Source organism: Seriola lalandi, unplaced genomic scaffold (genome assembly GCF_002814215.2).
Source record: "Seriola lalandi dorsalis isolate HSWRI2012SDOR001 ecotype SW California unplaced genomic scaffold, Sedor1 jcf7180002054864, whole genome shotgun sequence".
In the NCBI taxonomy this organism is placed as follows: domain Eukaryota; kingdom Metazoa; phylum Chordata; class Actinopteri; order Carangiformes; family Carangidae; genus Seriola; species Seriola lalandi.
In genome coordinates this window covers 2,678,364-2,695,510 of record NW_019525417.1, presented here as the reverse complement: position 1 = coordinate 2,695,510, position 17,147 = coordinate 2,678,364, and the positions used below count along the sequence as shown (strand labels likewise).

Below are 17,147 nucleotides of genomic sequence, written 5' to 3'. Positions count from 1 at the left end.
GGAATATGGTCTCCTCTGTTTGGATTGGACAGATGCGTCATGAATATTCTATAAACCCGGAAGTGGGGCGGTACTGCTGTTTTGCTGTCGAGTCACCTCTGTCAGGATGGAGGAAAACGAGCTGCTATCATGCTGAAAAACGAGGGATCCCGACAAGCGAGCATCATAAACCGGGATAGTTAGACACAAGTCACCATTTATCCTAAACTGCTGCGTCGTTTCTGTAACGCTTTGCCAAAATGATGGAAGAAATCGACAGGTTCCAAGTGCCCCCAGTCAACGGGGAGACACAGCCTTTGGTAAGAGACGAAAGACAAAAACACATTTTAAGTAATCCATTCTCTGTTGAATGCAAATTGAAACGTTGTTTTATCTCGTCTTTGTGGCTTATCGTCGTAGCAGCTGTGGCACATAATCTGTGTGTGTGTGTGTGTGTGTGTGTGTGTGTGTGTGTGTGTATGTGTGTGTGAGCTAGCGAGTAGGACAAACTGGATCTTTGGGATGGGTGTACATTGATTATCTATAGATGAAAGGTTGGCGATTGTATCTTCCCCTATACAATCAACACTCAAATAACGTTTATATTTAATAGTAATAACAATACGAATTATTCGTTTCTTTATTATATCATGCACTTGACTCTAACTTGACACTCCAAAAATCGTGTTTTATTTTTAATCCACGTCAGTACTTATTGTTTACATCAATGTGTGACAGAGGCCACTGTTTTTACATTTCGTCATCTGGTGACGTGTGATTTGGATCGGGATGAGCTGTGAGCCTAAATGATCGCGTGAATAGGAGCTCTGTGTCCAGACGATACTGCAGAGTGCAGCCCTGATGATGATGATGATGATGGTTAGGGCGAGGAGGCCCTTGGCAAGAGAGCAGTCCCATCCTTCCATGATTTATCATATGAGAAGTTTCTGACCTGCCAGTAAAATTAGAATAGATATAAATATATAACCCTGCACTGTTTACAACATAATGGTATTTTTCTCTGTGTTTGAATGCCATTATAATATAGGCCCAACCTTGCACACGATCTGAATTGATATGGCTGCCAAAGATTAACTGATCAACTGTTCTTGTTCCCTACATTTAATATTGTGCTGAGGTTTTATTTCAGCAATACATTCTGTTATTACCACAGATGATTCTGATATGCCAGCCTTATTCTCCACACATTAAACAAAGCAGCCTCAAACAGCTGTCCCCCTTTTTTAAGTGTTTGCCTTAGGGGTTTGGGCAAAAACTGAGCTCCAAGTTCTAATGTGCAGCCCTACTACCCCTGAGGCTAAACTCCAGCAGAAATCACAGAAGAACATACTTACTCTGGTACAGAGAGTCTCTTTTTTTCTTTTTTTCTTTTTTTTTAAAGCAGGAGCAATTGCTCTTTCCCTATGAACATTTGATCAGCCTGCTCTCATGTTTCATTCAGTGAGATGTTTGAGGAATTGAATCCATTACCAGAGATACTTTAATTGTGGTTGCAGTTTGGTCATTTTTTGCCCAAAAACTCTTGAAACCATATACTTAATTCTATTTCACCTCATAACTATAATAGTCTGTGCAAGTCATACAATGCCACGGGCCTCTTCAGTGTTACCTGTTATCCGTTGCAGTTCCAACCTCTGAAACGGTCCCACACTTTTACACCATTTCTGATTGTGTCAGGATCACAGTTGCCGTGCACACATGGCGGTGCATTTTAATGCTAATAACTTCATTGTGATTCCTAAATCGCATGAATGCACTTGGCACCTGGCTCTTTGTTGAGAATGAATTTCACATAAATAAAAAAGCTTTATGTAGAATTTTGTGTGATTTTGAATACATTTCAATTATCAGTGAAAGGCGTTCAAGCTATAATAGATTGTGAAATGTAAACATGCAAATTATTTTTAATTATCCCTTAACTGAAATCTGTTTTTTGAATGTTTAGTGTAGGCTCAATCTCATCATGACAGATTGCCTTGCAACACAAGAGATTCTAGTATAGCCCAGTTGCCTTTATAATTCATAAGGATAGCATGCAACTGTTTTAACGATCACCTGATGTATCAGTCTTAGTGCGATTGGCCAGTGGGAAGCCATGATGTATAATCCTACCAATAGCTTGGTGCCTGTGCTGTGTCAGCAACCTTGTGGCTCTTCATCATCAGAGGCAGTAAAGGAGTCCCTAAGAGGAGGACAAGCTGTTGAAAATGATACACGGATGTGTACGCACATTTTGTGTGTGTGTGTGTTTGTGAGACCATGAATGAGTTTAGGTGTGTGTGAGTGCATGTTGAAGGTCGGAGTGACAGGCCATGTTTTATTCTTAATACATAAAAATCAGCGTGTCACCCCAAATGTCATAGTTCAGGTGAGTGACGGTCAGCAGTCGTCACATGGCCTTTCAGGGTACTCTAGGCTCTTAGTGTATGTTTTAAGTGACCTAGTTGACTTTCTATGATGCCATTGTCTAATACCTATAATTTTACACAAAATGAAGATAGTAATAATATAGCATAGGCCAGTAAGCACTTACTTTGTAACTTAACAACCTTTGGTAGCATTTCTTTCAACCAAACATTAGACTGATATAATGTAAGCTGTTATATTTTAAGAGGAGTTTTAACTTGTTTGTTGTGGGCTATCCACTATTAACTGTGCTGTTTAATGTTCAAGAAGTGGCAGGAAATTCTGTCACAAACAGCTTAATACTGAATCTCTTTCATTATTTACTGCCAGCTCCGCTGAAAAAAATCAAAGGGATTTATTTGACAGACAATATGACCCTACCTCATTACAGTATCTTTCTGTGGTAGAAGAGAAGTGTGAAAAACATGATTAAATAATAAAATAAATAAAAATACTGTGGGTAAGCCTAATGATCCGAGGGAAGAGCCTGTCGCAGAACAGAAAGAGTATTCACTGTTGCAGCTCTCATTAATTATTCCAGCCAAGTGAACAATGCTTCATCACCAGATGAGGATGAGACTCTTGCATTCAATGAAGGTATATTTGGCTATGCTGGGCTGCATTATAAAAAAACAAACAAAAACAACCTTACGTCCTGTCATTAATCACTTGTTCCTGTTGAAATGAGGAGAAATCAGAGGAGGTGGGGATGGATTGCAATGATTGGCTGTTGAAAAACATTTAAAAGATATCATCCTTTTGCTCAGATGACAATCATGTAACTTGATGTTTTGAATTTTGCCTATGCATTAACCAGACATTACGTGAATCTAAACATCTTTGCTGTGCTGTGTCACCAGATTGTGTTGTTGGCAGCTTGTTTTTAAACGAGTTACATGAAAATCGATATGCAAAATAAGCTTCTCACTGTACATGCTAAATGCTCATAAATCTTTCATCAGGCCCTGTGATATTGGATAAACTGATGATCTCATGGAATTGGCCTGATTATTTCACAATAAAAACATTAAAAAGGTTTCGGTGAAATAGATCCAGGCATATCTGTGTCTAGAACTATTTATTTTGTAATCCCTTCTCACAATCTTCAAAGACACAAATGGTTTTTATTCATTTTTGAAATGTTTTCATGAAACTGAAGCACACATTTGCCTGTCATGTATAAACATCTGACACTTTGGTTCTATATTTTATTTGACACTATTCAAATATATTTATACACATAACATGCTGTATGTTAGCGTAAGTAAGTGTTCTGAGCCTTCATGAACTTTCAAATTTAACTGTACAAAAGTTTCAACTGCAGTCATTTAACCTGCTGGAGGGATCCTGTAAATATAGCAGCTACTCCTATGGAGAGAATACAGTTATTCAGAGTTATTGAAAGCCAAATGCCTGGTAGCCTTCGCCCATGTGGATTGTGGAGTCCCTCAGAGTGCAACAAGGGGAGGCCTGTAGGATCAACATAATGTGGAGCTCTGTCAGCAGAACAGGCCCAGAGCGGCCCAGCTCCCCTCTCAATCTGGGGAAACCATGGCTCCAACAGCAACCCCCTCTGTTCTCCCACGCCTCCCCCCTATGCCATCACTGCTCACACATAAAAGAGACTGAGCCAGCGACATAGGCAGAACACTCAAGCCTATTGATGCTGCAAACCAGGCAGCTATAGTAGTAACCCATATGCTTGGGAAATCTCGCCAGGGTGTTGGACTCATGCAGGTTCTAGAAAAGAACAGATTTTCTCGGTGATGTGGGCCTGTGGCAGTCTGGTGATGAATTGAGGGGCAGGCCTCAGTACTGGATTGATTGTACCCTCAGGACTGCATTCAATTTCACATGCCCAGAGGAAGTATAGCACCCCTTAATTGGAAGTGTGTTACTACAAAACATCTTGGGTTAAAGTTTAATCCCTGTCAGATATTGAATTGGCAAACTGCAGCTGTGACAGCTAGGATTATTAAAGTCTCTGAAGAGGCAGGACCTGAGATTGTAGTAAAGTTAGATATCATGTGTTGTTGTTAGTGTTGTTATTTGGTTGAATCAATGCTAACATGCTCTGCACTGCGTGTCTCTCTTCCTAGGACCCCGCAGCGTCCTCCACCTCAGAGGCAGACACTGACACCAAGGGAGAGACTGTGGCCATGAACTACAAGCCCTCACCACTACAAGTCCAAATAGGTATCACAACAGACACAGTGCAAATCAGCGCAGAACGTGACTTCACACTAAGGTTTAACCGTGAGCAGTAGCAAAGAGTGGAAAGCATCTAGCACAGCAAATTTACCCCGGGCTACTGCAATATTGTTTTACTGCATCAACGCATGGTCAAAATAAGCACAAACACTCAGTTTATATCCAGCACCATATGATATTCACTAGGATTATTGTACGTCAGTGAAATTATAGTCCCCCGTTCTGCAATTTATTTCTACTGTCAGAAGTGTCAGAACATTTTTTAGCTGCCTCTGTTACTGTACCACCACAGCACTGAACGCCTTTGTCGCATTCATCTCTTTTTAGTCCTAAGGGTTGTGTTCCAAAAAGCTTGCTGAAAAATACTGCCTCCTCAAATTCACCAGTCAATATCTCAGAAGCAAAAAATTGTTCTATCTTCAGAAACGTTTATTTTCAAACTCAATATCTCAAGAATAACTTATATTCAAAGAGTGATCTCAAATGCTCAAATGCTTTTCAACTTTCAAGTTTCAAACATCCTGAAAGATTTCTATGTGAGACTGTGACATCCATACACCATACACTAATATACAAGACACCAAATCATATAAATCAGTCATTCATGGTCACTAAGCTTAGTTTTATTGACGTATTTACCGATGACATCACATCCTGTGGTTGCTCAGAGAAACAGAGGGACCTTGCCAGGAAGGGATCAGTGAAGAATGGCACCGTGGGAAGTCCTGTCAATCAACAACCCAAGAAGAACGCCAGGACAAGGTAACAGCTTCCACTTCCTGCTTGTTTCTCTGTTATGTTGACCAACTCAGCCACAAACGCATTAGTTAGCATCTCAAGCAATATGTTTTTCTATCTGCTGTTCACCATTCACCGCAAAATACCGCAACTAACTGAAATGCAAAACATGTGGACTGCGCGGCGCGCCACAGAAAGCTTTGTGTGCTGCCAGCCGTCTACGAACGCCATCAGACTTCCTAATGTCACAACACAACCAAACACAAACAGTGCAAACAACAAGGCTTTTTAGAGAAGGGGAATTTGATGTTTTTGTGTCTGTGTGTGTGTGTGTGTGAGCCGTGATAAAAGAATCAAAGCACTGAGCATAAACCCAGTACAACCCACAGTATCGACAACTGGCTCATCTGTCTAATCCCACTCCCTGATGGATTAGTGCAAATATAAGAATGGCTACAGACTGGTCTGAACCCCGAGTCTCTGAAGCAGAAAGATAATCTAGGAATGCCTGCAGTCTGAAGGCTTCAGATTAGCCCCAATTTTTGTGTCTTTCCAGACTGAAAGAAGAGCACCATAGAACTACTCTATTGCACCCCTTCCGCTGCAAATATTTCCGTGGGTGTTTCATGAGTAACACGATGTATATCTCTGTGAAAAAATGCGACTTAAGATGAATGTTGCATGTTTTTTGAGTTTTGTCTTGTTCCGTCTTGTTGTCGATGCTCTTCTTCAGGTTGGTGGTGCCAAACAAAGGTTACTCCTCTCTAGACCAGAGCCCGGATGAGAAACCCCTGGTAGCACTGGACACTGACAGGTACGTAGTTTCTTCGGATGAATTTCTATAACGGTAAAAGAACAAACATTTCAGCCTGACCTAAAAGGAGAGAACATGAGAAATTGGCTTAACTTATTTTGTACGTCTAACTCTGTCATGATGGCACATTAATCCATAGAGCGACTTGAGAGAGTTCTTAACAGAAGGGAACCTAAAAAAGGGCAAAGCCTCTCCCAGGGGCTCAGGATTAGAGGATAGCGGGGTGAGGATTTGGACAGGGAAAAGCGGCTCAGAGGGAGCACTCGCTTCCACCCCTTACCAGCAGGTCTGTATTTGACACAGATGAGTCCCACCCTTTGTGCCCTCTGTGTGGAGCTACATGAGGGGAAATTCTCTCATGTGAAATGAGCGCTCTGGAAGCAAACCAAGCTTACATCACGTATTGCATCATATAGACCCACTGACAAGCTTTTTGCCTCACAGAAACACAGCACACCCTTCACACAATGTCCCTCTGTTCTGTTTGTTTACAGTGTATGAAAGGCAGATTACTCAGGGGAGAAAAGCCTGTTAGCTGCGTTAACACGATGTTACTGCTCCTCACATGAAATTGTATATATAAAAAAGGCAGTTGGTTTCTGTCTGTTGACCTGAACTTGTGTGGGCTGCAGTATGTCCGTTCGTTCAGTCTCATTATGAGAGCCAGTAATATCCAAAGAAATCGAGAGACTGCAGCATATTGTCTCTATGTGAAATCAATACTTGAGAGATGTCAACATTTTGTTTTGTAATCACCCTATCTGCCAATAAAAACACAAGCTGCAACTGTTTTCTACTATTAGCAGTTTTTTAAAGGGGAACTCTACAGCTTTAACACATTAGTGATTGGTTTACACATCACAAGGAATCCTATTCAGCCTATGAAAGCAGTTGTATAATGTCTGTTGTGGCTGTGGAGGACGTTTTTCAAGTCTAAGAAAATAACCCTGATGATGTCATCAGGGTTATTTAGAGTTTGAATTTGATAGAGACAGAGACAGAGACAGAAAGGCTTCAGTACAAACAGGGGTCATAGAGTAAAAAAAAACTGAGTAGCATCAAGGGAAATGTAGGATCCAGCATTTTTTAGGATTGATCCATACTGAGACTAAAAAGTCAGGTCAAGATCTACTACTTCATTTTTAAAAATCGGACTTTCACAAATCGTTATGAAAGTGCTATACTTGGTGCACTACCCCTTTAAAGATTCAGATATCATTTTACCCTGCGTTGCTGTTATTCAGACCCTCATCTTTTGTTTCTAACTGCCTTTCAGTGATGATGACTTCGACATGTCCAGATACTCTTCATCAGGATACTCCTCAGCCGAGGTGAGATGTCTGAGGGACCAGGTATCTATGCACACGTTATATTGTAGTTTATACAGTGTCACCCCACCAGTGTCACCGCCTGATCACCCAGTCCCATACTCACACAAGGTATATGTGCACCCATTGAAAAAAAATATGTACTGGCTCTGCCAAGCATTCACTAAACAGTCGTCTGTGATGATACAGTATATATCCCCATTTCTCATCCAAACAGGTTGATTCTCGTTCGTGTTTTTTTGCCTCTTGCCTTTTCCCATCACCACCTGAGAACTGTTTGTTTTGTATGTTGCTGCTTTCTGTTTCTGCAAAAATGTAATTAATTTGGATCAGCATTGGTTTTAACATCTATAAAAAAATATTTTTTCAATCAGCATAATGACTAATTTCACTAAAAAGGTCATTCATAGCTTCAAAATCTGAAAAAAAAGTCCAGAAGTTCTGCTGATATCCTCTTTCTTTGGCTTTTACAGCAGATCAACCAGGATCTGAACATCCAGCTCCTAAAGGATGGGTACCGGCTCGATGAGATCCCGGATGACGAGGACCTGGATCTGATCCCCCCTAAAGCAGTTAACCCCACCTGCATGTGCTGCCAGGCTGCTCCCTCCACGGCCTGTCAAATCCAGTAGCACCATTTTGCCCCATCCCACTCCCCAAAAAAATCTCCTGCCTGCCACCTGCACTGAGGCCAACTACTGACCAGAGTAGCAGCAAGGAGGAAAAACTATCAGCTTGCAATGGCACAAAGGGAAAACAAGGGTTTATAAAAGATAAAAATGAGAAAAGAAAATAGGTCAAGTCTTGAGAAAAGAGTCGATATGTACAGTATCTGTGTACGTTCCTCCTATGGTAGGATCTGTGCATCTTACTTCTGCATTGTTGGTTCAGTGGGGACAAGACTGATGGCAGAAACTTTACCTCCAAGGAAAACATGTCACTTTTGCTTCTCCTTTGTTTGACCTCCATCTCATGCTTGTGGATATTTTGGTTTACAAGGACCGTGAACGATTGTGCGACGTTGTGGAAGAACAGAAACAACAAAATGAGATGACAGGAACTTGACCAAATGCGTGCAAATGGCGACGAGGTGTCATCATTGGCAAGTCCACCGCCCATGGAAAGTACTTTTTCTGCTTGTGTGTCATTGATGGTAAGATTCAATGGACAAGAAGAGATTAGATGTTTTCTAGTGGCCACAGTTTTTTTTTTTTTCTCTCTCTCTCTCTCATCATTTCTTTCAGCCAGTCTGTTTTGTCTTCCTGTGCATATACAGTATGTGTCAAACATAGAAAATGACATGTGTGTGTCTGATTATGTCCAGGAAAGTTGTGCTAAACCACCAAGTTTCTGATAAATGCTTACACTCACAACATTAAAACAGTAACTTCAGATTTTTTATTTAAATGTTTGTCTGTCAAACAAAGGATGTGCTGCTTAATTGTTTCAGTTAAAAGAAGCTGGTAACAAATAGTTTTGCATGTTGCCTGTTAACACTCTAATGTCTAATGACCAGCCAGTGCAGATAATTTATCAATTTCTTATTGACCCCCGAAACACATTGTGCCGATGACACGTTACGTGAAGTGCGTTTCTAAAAACATAGTAATATTTAGATCCACCTGCTGTAATATCAGATCTCGTGATTTAGAAACAATGGCAAGAACAGCTCTTGAGTCAGTGTGTCCTTCCTTTGTGTTTGTTCATGCTAGCCCCCACATGAGTGGATGTTTAAGAGGATCAACAGAGGCAGTCACCACTAGTGAATGTGGTTACAAAATAATTCATACTTGAAGGATTCGATGAATGGATAAAAGGCTTAGAATATGTGCAGGTACATAGAAACCTACCTGAGAATGTGTACAAAGTGATTCCATATTGCCTGGATTGAAATTAAATGGGACTTCTTTTTTTTTTTTTCAGAAAAACACTTTTTTTTTGCATATCAAGGGAAGTATAAAATGCTTTCCTTTCTTAAAGTTTTGTTTTAGTTTTGTGTATTTGTTTTGTATGGTTGTATATTTGCGTTTACTCTCCCTTCAGTTTGAATACAACTAATTTGTCCGATTTGAGGACAAGGACTGTATATGTAGCACCTGGCACAGCTGTGTATGGTCAATGCTTTATGCCAATGGATGTTTTCCATGATGTTGAAAAGGAAGTAGTCCTTGCTGTATAGAAGTACTGATTGCATACTGTTTCTGTTTCATGTTTACATCCGTCTAAAGACATTTCGAAAGCTCTGCGGACATCAGCTATTTTCTAGTGGGTTACATGTGAATCTGCTCGGTGGAAGATCAGGCAGGGTTTCCCAAAAACACCTCAACAATGAGAGTTTTTACACATGTATGACTTCCCGAAGCATATTTTAACTAGTATGACACCCGAAAAAAAACATTCTCTCTTTAGAATAACTTAAGCCTAGATACGCTCTTATCCTGCTTATGGGAAAGATAGATGTTAATATACAGTTCTAAGTATGTGTGCACTTTACACTGTGGTCTAAGTTGTTTTCTCATGGCAACGTTCAGAATATTCTGTTGACTGGTGTGCAATGGACTTTAAATACTGTGCATCTACAAAGAACAATCTCACTTTGAGTATCATTTTTTGATATATGATGGTGTTTTCGGGGAACCTCACATCTTTCATAACCGATGTTCTGCTTTTGTTGAAATATTACATTGATTGGAGATACAATGTGTATGGTATGACTCCATAATGACAGATCTGCAAGCATTATGTGTGGTGAAGAGAAAAATCGCTGATACAACCTCAGTGGTACAGCATTTGATTTACAAAAGTACACAAGCATAGAAAAAAAAAACTAAAAACTAATAAGGTACCATGTGTGTAGATAATGTATTAAGTAGAAAAAAGACACAAACAGTACAGTAGGTCAGGTAATATGTCACCGATGCATCTACTAGCTGAGAAATGTGTTAGACCAGTAGCTGTGTACAGTACAGTACAATAATAACATTGAAAGGACTGACTGTGTGACTGACTATGGTGCTTCATTTTTTTTTTTTTTATCATTAACATTATCCTGATAGACTCACACATAGGTTGTTGCAGTCCTCTGCTATTGAGTGCACTACTTCTGGCCAATGTTGTCTCTCTTGGGGCGTAGCTTCACTAAACCTCCTGAGTTTGGAATCTAAAGTAATTCATTTGTAACAGAAGCTATTTATTTGCAGTTGCGTGTGTTTTAATTTATTTTTCATGTATGGGAAATAATTCATATACAAACAAATGCTTTTTATTTGTCAGATGTTTATTATGATGATTGTGAACTGGTTCCATTTAGATTTTAACAGTGTTAAAGTTCTGTGTATAGTGCATCATATTAAAAAAAATAAATATTAGATATCTGAATTTTGATGTTGCCGCATGCTTCTGTAATGTTTTGTAATTGCACTTTTTTTGCTTGATGCCATAAAACAGCCAGTTCTTCTTTTTTCTTTTTTTAAATCGTGTCTTACATGTTCCACTTGTAGAAAGACAGAATAATTAGAGAGTGAAGCCTCCATGCAGCCTCAGTCAGATTCAAGCGCTCCAGTCCAACACGTCTTCAGACTGCTTCAAACTGTTGTCCCTGCAGGAGATGAAACAAATAGCTACTGTATGAAACACTTTGCCTGCCACCCACACAGAGTCTCTGCTGGTGATGTGTTATTACCCACTGAAGTGAACTGAATGAGAGTAACATTGCAGCCAGGAGAGGGAGGATGGAGACGAGGGATGGGTGCACAGATAGAGGAGTAGTGAGTGTGTGGGGTGGGGGGTTGGGTGTTTGTGATTAGCTTCCAGTTGATCCCTTGGGAGCAGATGGTGAATGGTGGCTTACCTAGACGTCTTGAATCCCAGGAGCTACAGTAGTGTGAGTCCACGCTTGCAAGGAGTAGCACTGAAGGTGAGGAACACGTAGTGAGAAGGCTCATGAGACGGGACAGCAGGGAGACAGGTGAGGAGCGATTCCCAGAATGCTGAAAGTTGACCATAGCTGACTTCAGGGTTATAAGTAAAAAAAAAAAAACGTGCATGTCCTAATCCAGGGTCAGGTTGACTGAAACTATGTTGCTATCTAGTACAAGCCAAGTTGAATTCTTCAGATACCAATTCTTCATGAAATTCTCAAGGATATCTGTAATGGGGGCTGCAAAAATGAGACTTCATGTTATTGGCTGTTTTACCATATAGCACAGTGATTGGAGTAAACTTGGTGTCGTCTTATCTGTCCTGCCAATCCTGGTTTACTCACCTATGTTAAATATTAAAGGGAATTACCCTTCAGTGTGTGTAGTCTGGCCTTGTTGAAAGCCTAATATCAACCTTCCTTCACAGACTGAGACCATAACAGGACGTGACAGCATGTTGCTGAAAGACCTGGGTGTAGCTGCTGCGCTGCTGCTGCTGTTGCTCTGTGTCCAGTGCTTACATGGCTCTGCTCTTCCTGCTGTGTCCTCCTATGAGTTCACTGCCTACAGGATGCAGCAGTACAACTTGGCACAGCAGAAGCATGGTAAGTTCCGAGAGTCACCTCCAGTATTAGAAAAACCAAACTGCAACTCAAAAATGCAGGTATGCATACTTTCGGATGCCTCTGTGCTGATGGTATAATCTGGATAACTGCTACCTCATACTTTCCCCAAAAAGATTAGAGAAATATGTGAAAAATGAATGCAAATGTGTGGAACAGAACGTTGTTTTATTTCTTCCTAATCACATTAATCATCTCACAACTCAACCCAGACATATCTTGTGACCTTTTGGATGGGGCTTGACCCCTTGGGTTGGGAGCCACTGGATAAAACTAGCTAAGTGTATATAAAGTAGATAAACTAATGCCACCTCAACCAGCCTCAACAGTAAAATGCTACACTTTTGCATTGATGTGTCAGTATGAATAACATAATTCACTGCATTAACATGTGCTGAGGACCACGTGCTGAATCCATTTGTATTATCCTGTAATGGAAATGTAATCTTCAAGGCACAGAAGTGCATAAAATGTCTTAGTTGACAGGTGACAGTAAATTACATTGTTTTGGCTTTATTTGTGTTTACTGACTAGTGGATACAATGCTTCTGATTTTAACTAGCAGCATTTTAGCATTTTATAGGGAGGAGAACAGATGAAGTGGTGTAAGATAATCTACACTTACAAAAAAACTCCCTGTTCTACTAAAATCTACTTAAAATATAGAAAGTAGCAGTACGCATCGTGCAGAAAGGCTCCTGTCAGAGGTGACTGAGCCGGAGCCAATCTCAATCTGCGAAGTAACTAGTAGCTGTCAAATAGCGTTAGTTCCCTCTTAATTTTAGTGGAAGAGAAGTATAATCTAAATGGAAATTTCATGTTGATATCTATGTTAATTTTCTTCCTTGTCTTTTACATCGAGGTTGCCGTGGAGCCATCGTGGTGGCAGAGGCACGGTCAGCTGATGAGCCGGTGCTGACCCGCCGCTGTGTCATCATGAAGGTGCAGGACTTCACCACGGAAAAATACCAGGAAGCCCAGAAACAAAATGCTGCTGCCATACTGATCCTGCTGCCCAAAAATATCTCCAGTGTCTCCCATGACACTGTCCAGGTAACAGGGGCCCCAGGATAGGCTGTGATGCAATACAGTATTTAGGATACAGGTTTTGAGCGTGATAATATGTCTGTGCTCAAAGGTATTAGGTAACAGCTTGCTGAAATATTATCTTGGAGCATCATACAATTTCTATGGGAATGAAACGAGAACAGGACAGACTGGAAGATATCAGGTAGTTCTTATTCACCCATTTGTTTTAACAATCCCTTTGCTGTCTCAGTCCTTCATGGTGAGTGAGAGCGAGACCTTGCTGAAGGAGACCCTCATGCCGGTGTATGTGGTGCCTGAAGATGAACAGCTGCTTTACATGTATGAGGAGGTTAAACAGGCCGCAGCCACCCGAACCTCATCTATAATAATCAGAGGTAAGAGGAGCAAGAGGATATATGGATGTATTGTATACTGGATGGATGGACTAATGCTATTTCAATAAAAGAGACGGATAGGTTACATGTGAACATGACAGGATGAACAGAGAAAGAGTTCCTGAATGGATACAAGGAGTAAGATAATAATAAAATAGCATAGAGACAGACTGAGTCTGAGTCTCTAAAAAGGAGCATTTGTATTATATTCCGATGTGTATGTTTTTAATATTTGCAGTCCTTCGAAGTATGGTCACAGCTACAGCCTTTCAGATCTTAGTGAGCAACAACGTCGCAATTAAGGCCGTCACTGACAACTCTATAGTCACACTGGAGGTGAGTGTCGAACCTGATTGGTTAGGTTTGTGATTGCTCTGTTCTCTGTTCTGCACTGTGTAATTGGTGACTTGTATTTTAGGGAGTGCTTCCAGGAGCAGGGGAAGATGTACCCACTATTGTCATCACTGCCCACTATGATTCATACGGGCTGGCCCCGGTGAGTCACATACTGTATAAATGATAAAAACACAGTGAAGATGTGTTTCCAAAGCTCCACCATGTTAAATTGTTTGATTCATCCCCCTCTTAAAATGTAAGCACTTAAAATCTTCTCATGCATGAATATGCTTCTGATTGTGTGTAACACAGTGGTTGTCTTATGGAGCAGACTCTAATGGCAGTGGGGTCACCATCCTGCTGGAGTTGGCACGTCTCTTCCAGAAGCTTTATAGTAGTCCACGCACTAGACCACCGTGAGTTACAGCTTTACAAAACACTGGCAGGGACAGTTTTTCTACATAATGAGTACTTTTATTCTTTTAGTATCATTATATACTGTTTCTATTATTATCAACAATGAGCTAATAAACACTTGAATTTCCCCTAGGGGATAAATAAAGTATCTATCTATCTATCTATCTATCTATCTATCTATCTATCTATCTATCTATCTATCTATCTATCTATCTATCTATCTATCTATCTATCTATCTATCTATCTACATGTAGCTTTAGTAAATTTCCCTTATAATACTTTTACTTATGTAAGGTTTTGAATGCATGGCTTTTACTTGTAATGGACTAATTTCACATTAGATAAAGGATCTGAATAATTCTTCTTCTTCCTCTGTATCTAAAGAACCTAGTAATACCAATAATGCTATGCTAATGTTATGAGAACATACATATTTATTATGAGTGGCACTTGTCAGATAATAACACCCTGGCTGAAAACCTATTTGGCTGAAAAGTTATATTACATTTCATTTTTTGAAATGATCTGACAAAGGGGCCCATATCATGTTATGGGGTAAGAACTCCCCATCTCTATCATTACATCAGTGATGGATTAAAGGCTGTTCGTTTGACTGCTTTCGTTGTTTTAGATATCATTTAATGTTCTCCTTGACTGGAGGAGGAAAGTACAACTTCCTCGGCACAAAGAGGTGGATTGAAGAGAATCTGGACCATGCAGGTGAGTTTCTGGCTTTGTGACCCGTTAAACATGTGGAATGTCTACTGCGTGTGTTAATATGAGTTTAAACATGAACTGTCCAGTTTGATTCATTTCAGCCAAACATGTTCCCTCCACAGAGTCCAGCCTGCTCCATGACAATGTGGCGTTTGTTCTGTGTTTGGATACACTGGCCAATGCTGATGAACTGCACATGCATGTTTCCCGCCCTCCTAAACCTGGAACTCCAATGCACTCCTTCATTCAGCACTTGGAGGAGGTAACACACTTTACTGCTAGGTGCAAGTCTCATCGGTCTCAATGACCATTTGCTCTAAAGTTTCTGGTTATCTCCTCCAGGTAGTTTCCTCTAGATTTCCCTGGATGAAAGTTGGTTTGGTCCATAAAAAGATAAATCTTGTGGAGTCCACAGTAGCCTGGGAGCATGAGCGCTACAGTCTGCGCAGGATCCCTGGTTTCACTCTGTCTCACCTGGAAGACCCCAAATCTGAGCTCCGTGGATCCATACTTGACACAATGTAGGCTCTAAATTATGTTTATGATCATTTTGAGCAGCACGTACCATATTGGCCGTTTCCTGAACATGTGAATATCTTCTCACAGGTCGCAAGTGGATTTCAGGAAACTGAAGCGTAACGGTATCATCATAGCAGAAGCTCTGGCCCAGTATATGTACAATCTCTCTGACAAGGTGATTAAACTCATGAAATCAAATATAGAAACAGAGTCTTCATAGTTTGTTCTGCTTTTCTTTTTTTTTTATATAGCATTTTAATGTGTGATTGCTGTGTGTTATCTTTCACCAGGGTTCACCAAAAGATGTGCAAGTTTTTAAAGGCCAAATGGTAAGATTCTGGTTATTTTAGTCATTATGCAAAGGAAGTTGCTGACCTCTGGTGGTTTTTTTAGGTATTACACAGTGTTTGCATCATCAAAGGCCCAGGCTCATGTAATGACTTTAGCTTGTTAATTTGATTCAGTTGAAGATTGGGAACTTCAAATGAAACAACTGCCATATATGAAGAGGTTTAAATGCTCCAAAGTGAAGAACGTTTTGTACTTTTGGCACAGCATAATGTGAGAATAATTTCCAGTAGATATAATGTAAATTCCATATTACAGTTTATTAGAACACTTTGACATATGGTAACTAGTATTTTATAATTTTCCTGTGTGAATTCATGTCTGAATCCTTGATGCAGGACTTTCACGATGGTCGTATGTCCAGTCTGATGTCCTTCCTGACGTCAGTCCCCCGGGCAACCCAGCTGTTAGATAAGGAGCCCAGTCACATCCTGCTGGTCAACTCACTCGAGCATGAATTTAAACGCTACCTACAGCAAGTCCATAGACACAACTTTCGACAGGACAGGAGGTATCACATGATAGCAAAAGTGGCAAACATACAGTATAAATTATATTTCCGACACTCATCTGTCCTGCCTTGTTAACTATAGCCTATTCAATACTCTTCATGCAGGGACCCTGATATTACCTTTTTTGATCAAATGGACCAACCGATAGTGATGTACAGGTAAATATCTGTGTTATAGTTCTTTTGGTGAATGTATTACTTTGAATATGACTTGGATGATAATGACACACTTTTTCTCCCAGAGTGAAACCTGCAGCTTTTGATCTCTTCCTTGGTGGCTGCATTGCTGGTTATTTGGGGATCGTTTACTACGCAATCCAGGTCCATGCCCGTTCATAATATAGTGTTGCATGTCTTCCATTGCAAACCGTATATCACCTAGCTCGTTGTTTTCCTACATCATGTGTCTGTTCTCTATTACAGAATTTTGGCTGTCTCTACACAAAACTGAAAGCAGCAGTGAAATCCAAGCACCATTAAAGTCCTGTAAGACTACGAATACTGAGTCTATGACAGCGGCTTTGAAGTCTGCACTGAACATGTTGAACTTCTGCTTCACTGTCTGTGCAGAACATGAAAGCAATGCAACAAGATCATATGCATGCACAACTTTCAGTGTGCATTTGCTTTGAAATCTAATATTGTTTTGAAGATGTTTGTTTGTACCTTTCATTATACAGAAATCCACTGTAACGCGAACGCTTTCTTATAAGAACAGACTGAATTTTGGTGTTTGAATGAAATAAGACTTGAACAAAATAAATAAAGGACAAAGGTGGGAAGTTTTCTTGCCTCAAACTATCTTGAAGTAGGGAACAAATACCACAGCTTGGA

The 17,147-nt window shown here is 40.3% G+C and overlaps 2 protein-coding genes across 4 annotated transcripts; both read left to right on the top strand.

The window, feature by feature from the left end:
- Nucleotides 1-71: 71 nt before the first annotated feature.
- fam219aa (family with sequence similarity 219 member Aa) lies at nt 72-10,875 on the top strand. Of its 3 annotated transcripts, none has more exons than XM_023427976.2 (6): nt 72-299; nt 4,506-4,602; nt 5,286-5,379; nt 6,089-6,169; nt 7,446-7,500; nt 7,971-10,875. In XM_023427976.2, exons 1-6 carry the CDS (start codon nt 240-242, stop codon nt 8,127-8,129), a joined length of 546 nt encoding a protein of 181 aa, XP_023283744.1. In that variant the 5' UTR covers nt 72-239; the 3' UTR covers nt 8,130-10,875. The 3 variants fall into 3 exon arrangements, with proteins under 3 accessions (XP_023283744.1, XP_023283743.1, XP_087035892.1); XM_023427975.2 differs by having other exon boundaries at nt 7,446-7,521; XM_087179766.1 differs by lacking the exon at nt 7,971-10,875 and having other exon boundaries at nt 7,446-7,961.
- Nucleotides 10,876-11,846: 971 nt separating this feature from the next.
- LOC111670972 (BOS complex subunit ncln) lies at nt 11,847-17,098 on the top strand. The gene is made up of 15 exons (XM_023427974.2): nt 11,847-12,022; nt 12,903-13,093; nt 13,320-13,464; nt 13,703-13,800; nt 13,883-13,960; nt 14,113-14,216; nt 14,850-14,938; nt 15,058-15,197; nt 15,278-15,456; nt 15,542-15,629; nt 15,745-15,783; nt 16,141-16,313; nt 16,419-16,472; nt 16,556-16,634; nt 16,737-17,098. Exons 1-15 carry the CDS (start codon nt 11,872-11,874, stop codon nt 16,791-16,793), a joined length of 1,665 nt encoding a protein of 554 aa, XP_023283742.1. The 5' UTR covers nt 11,847-11,871; the 3' UTR covers nt 16,794-17,098.
- The last annotated feature ends 49 nt before the right edge of the window (nt 17,099-17,147 follow it).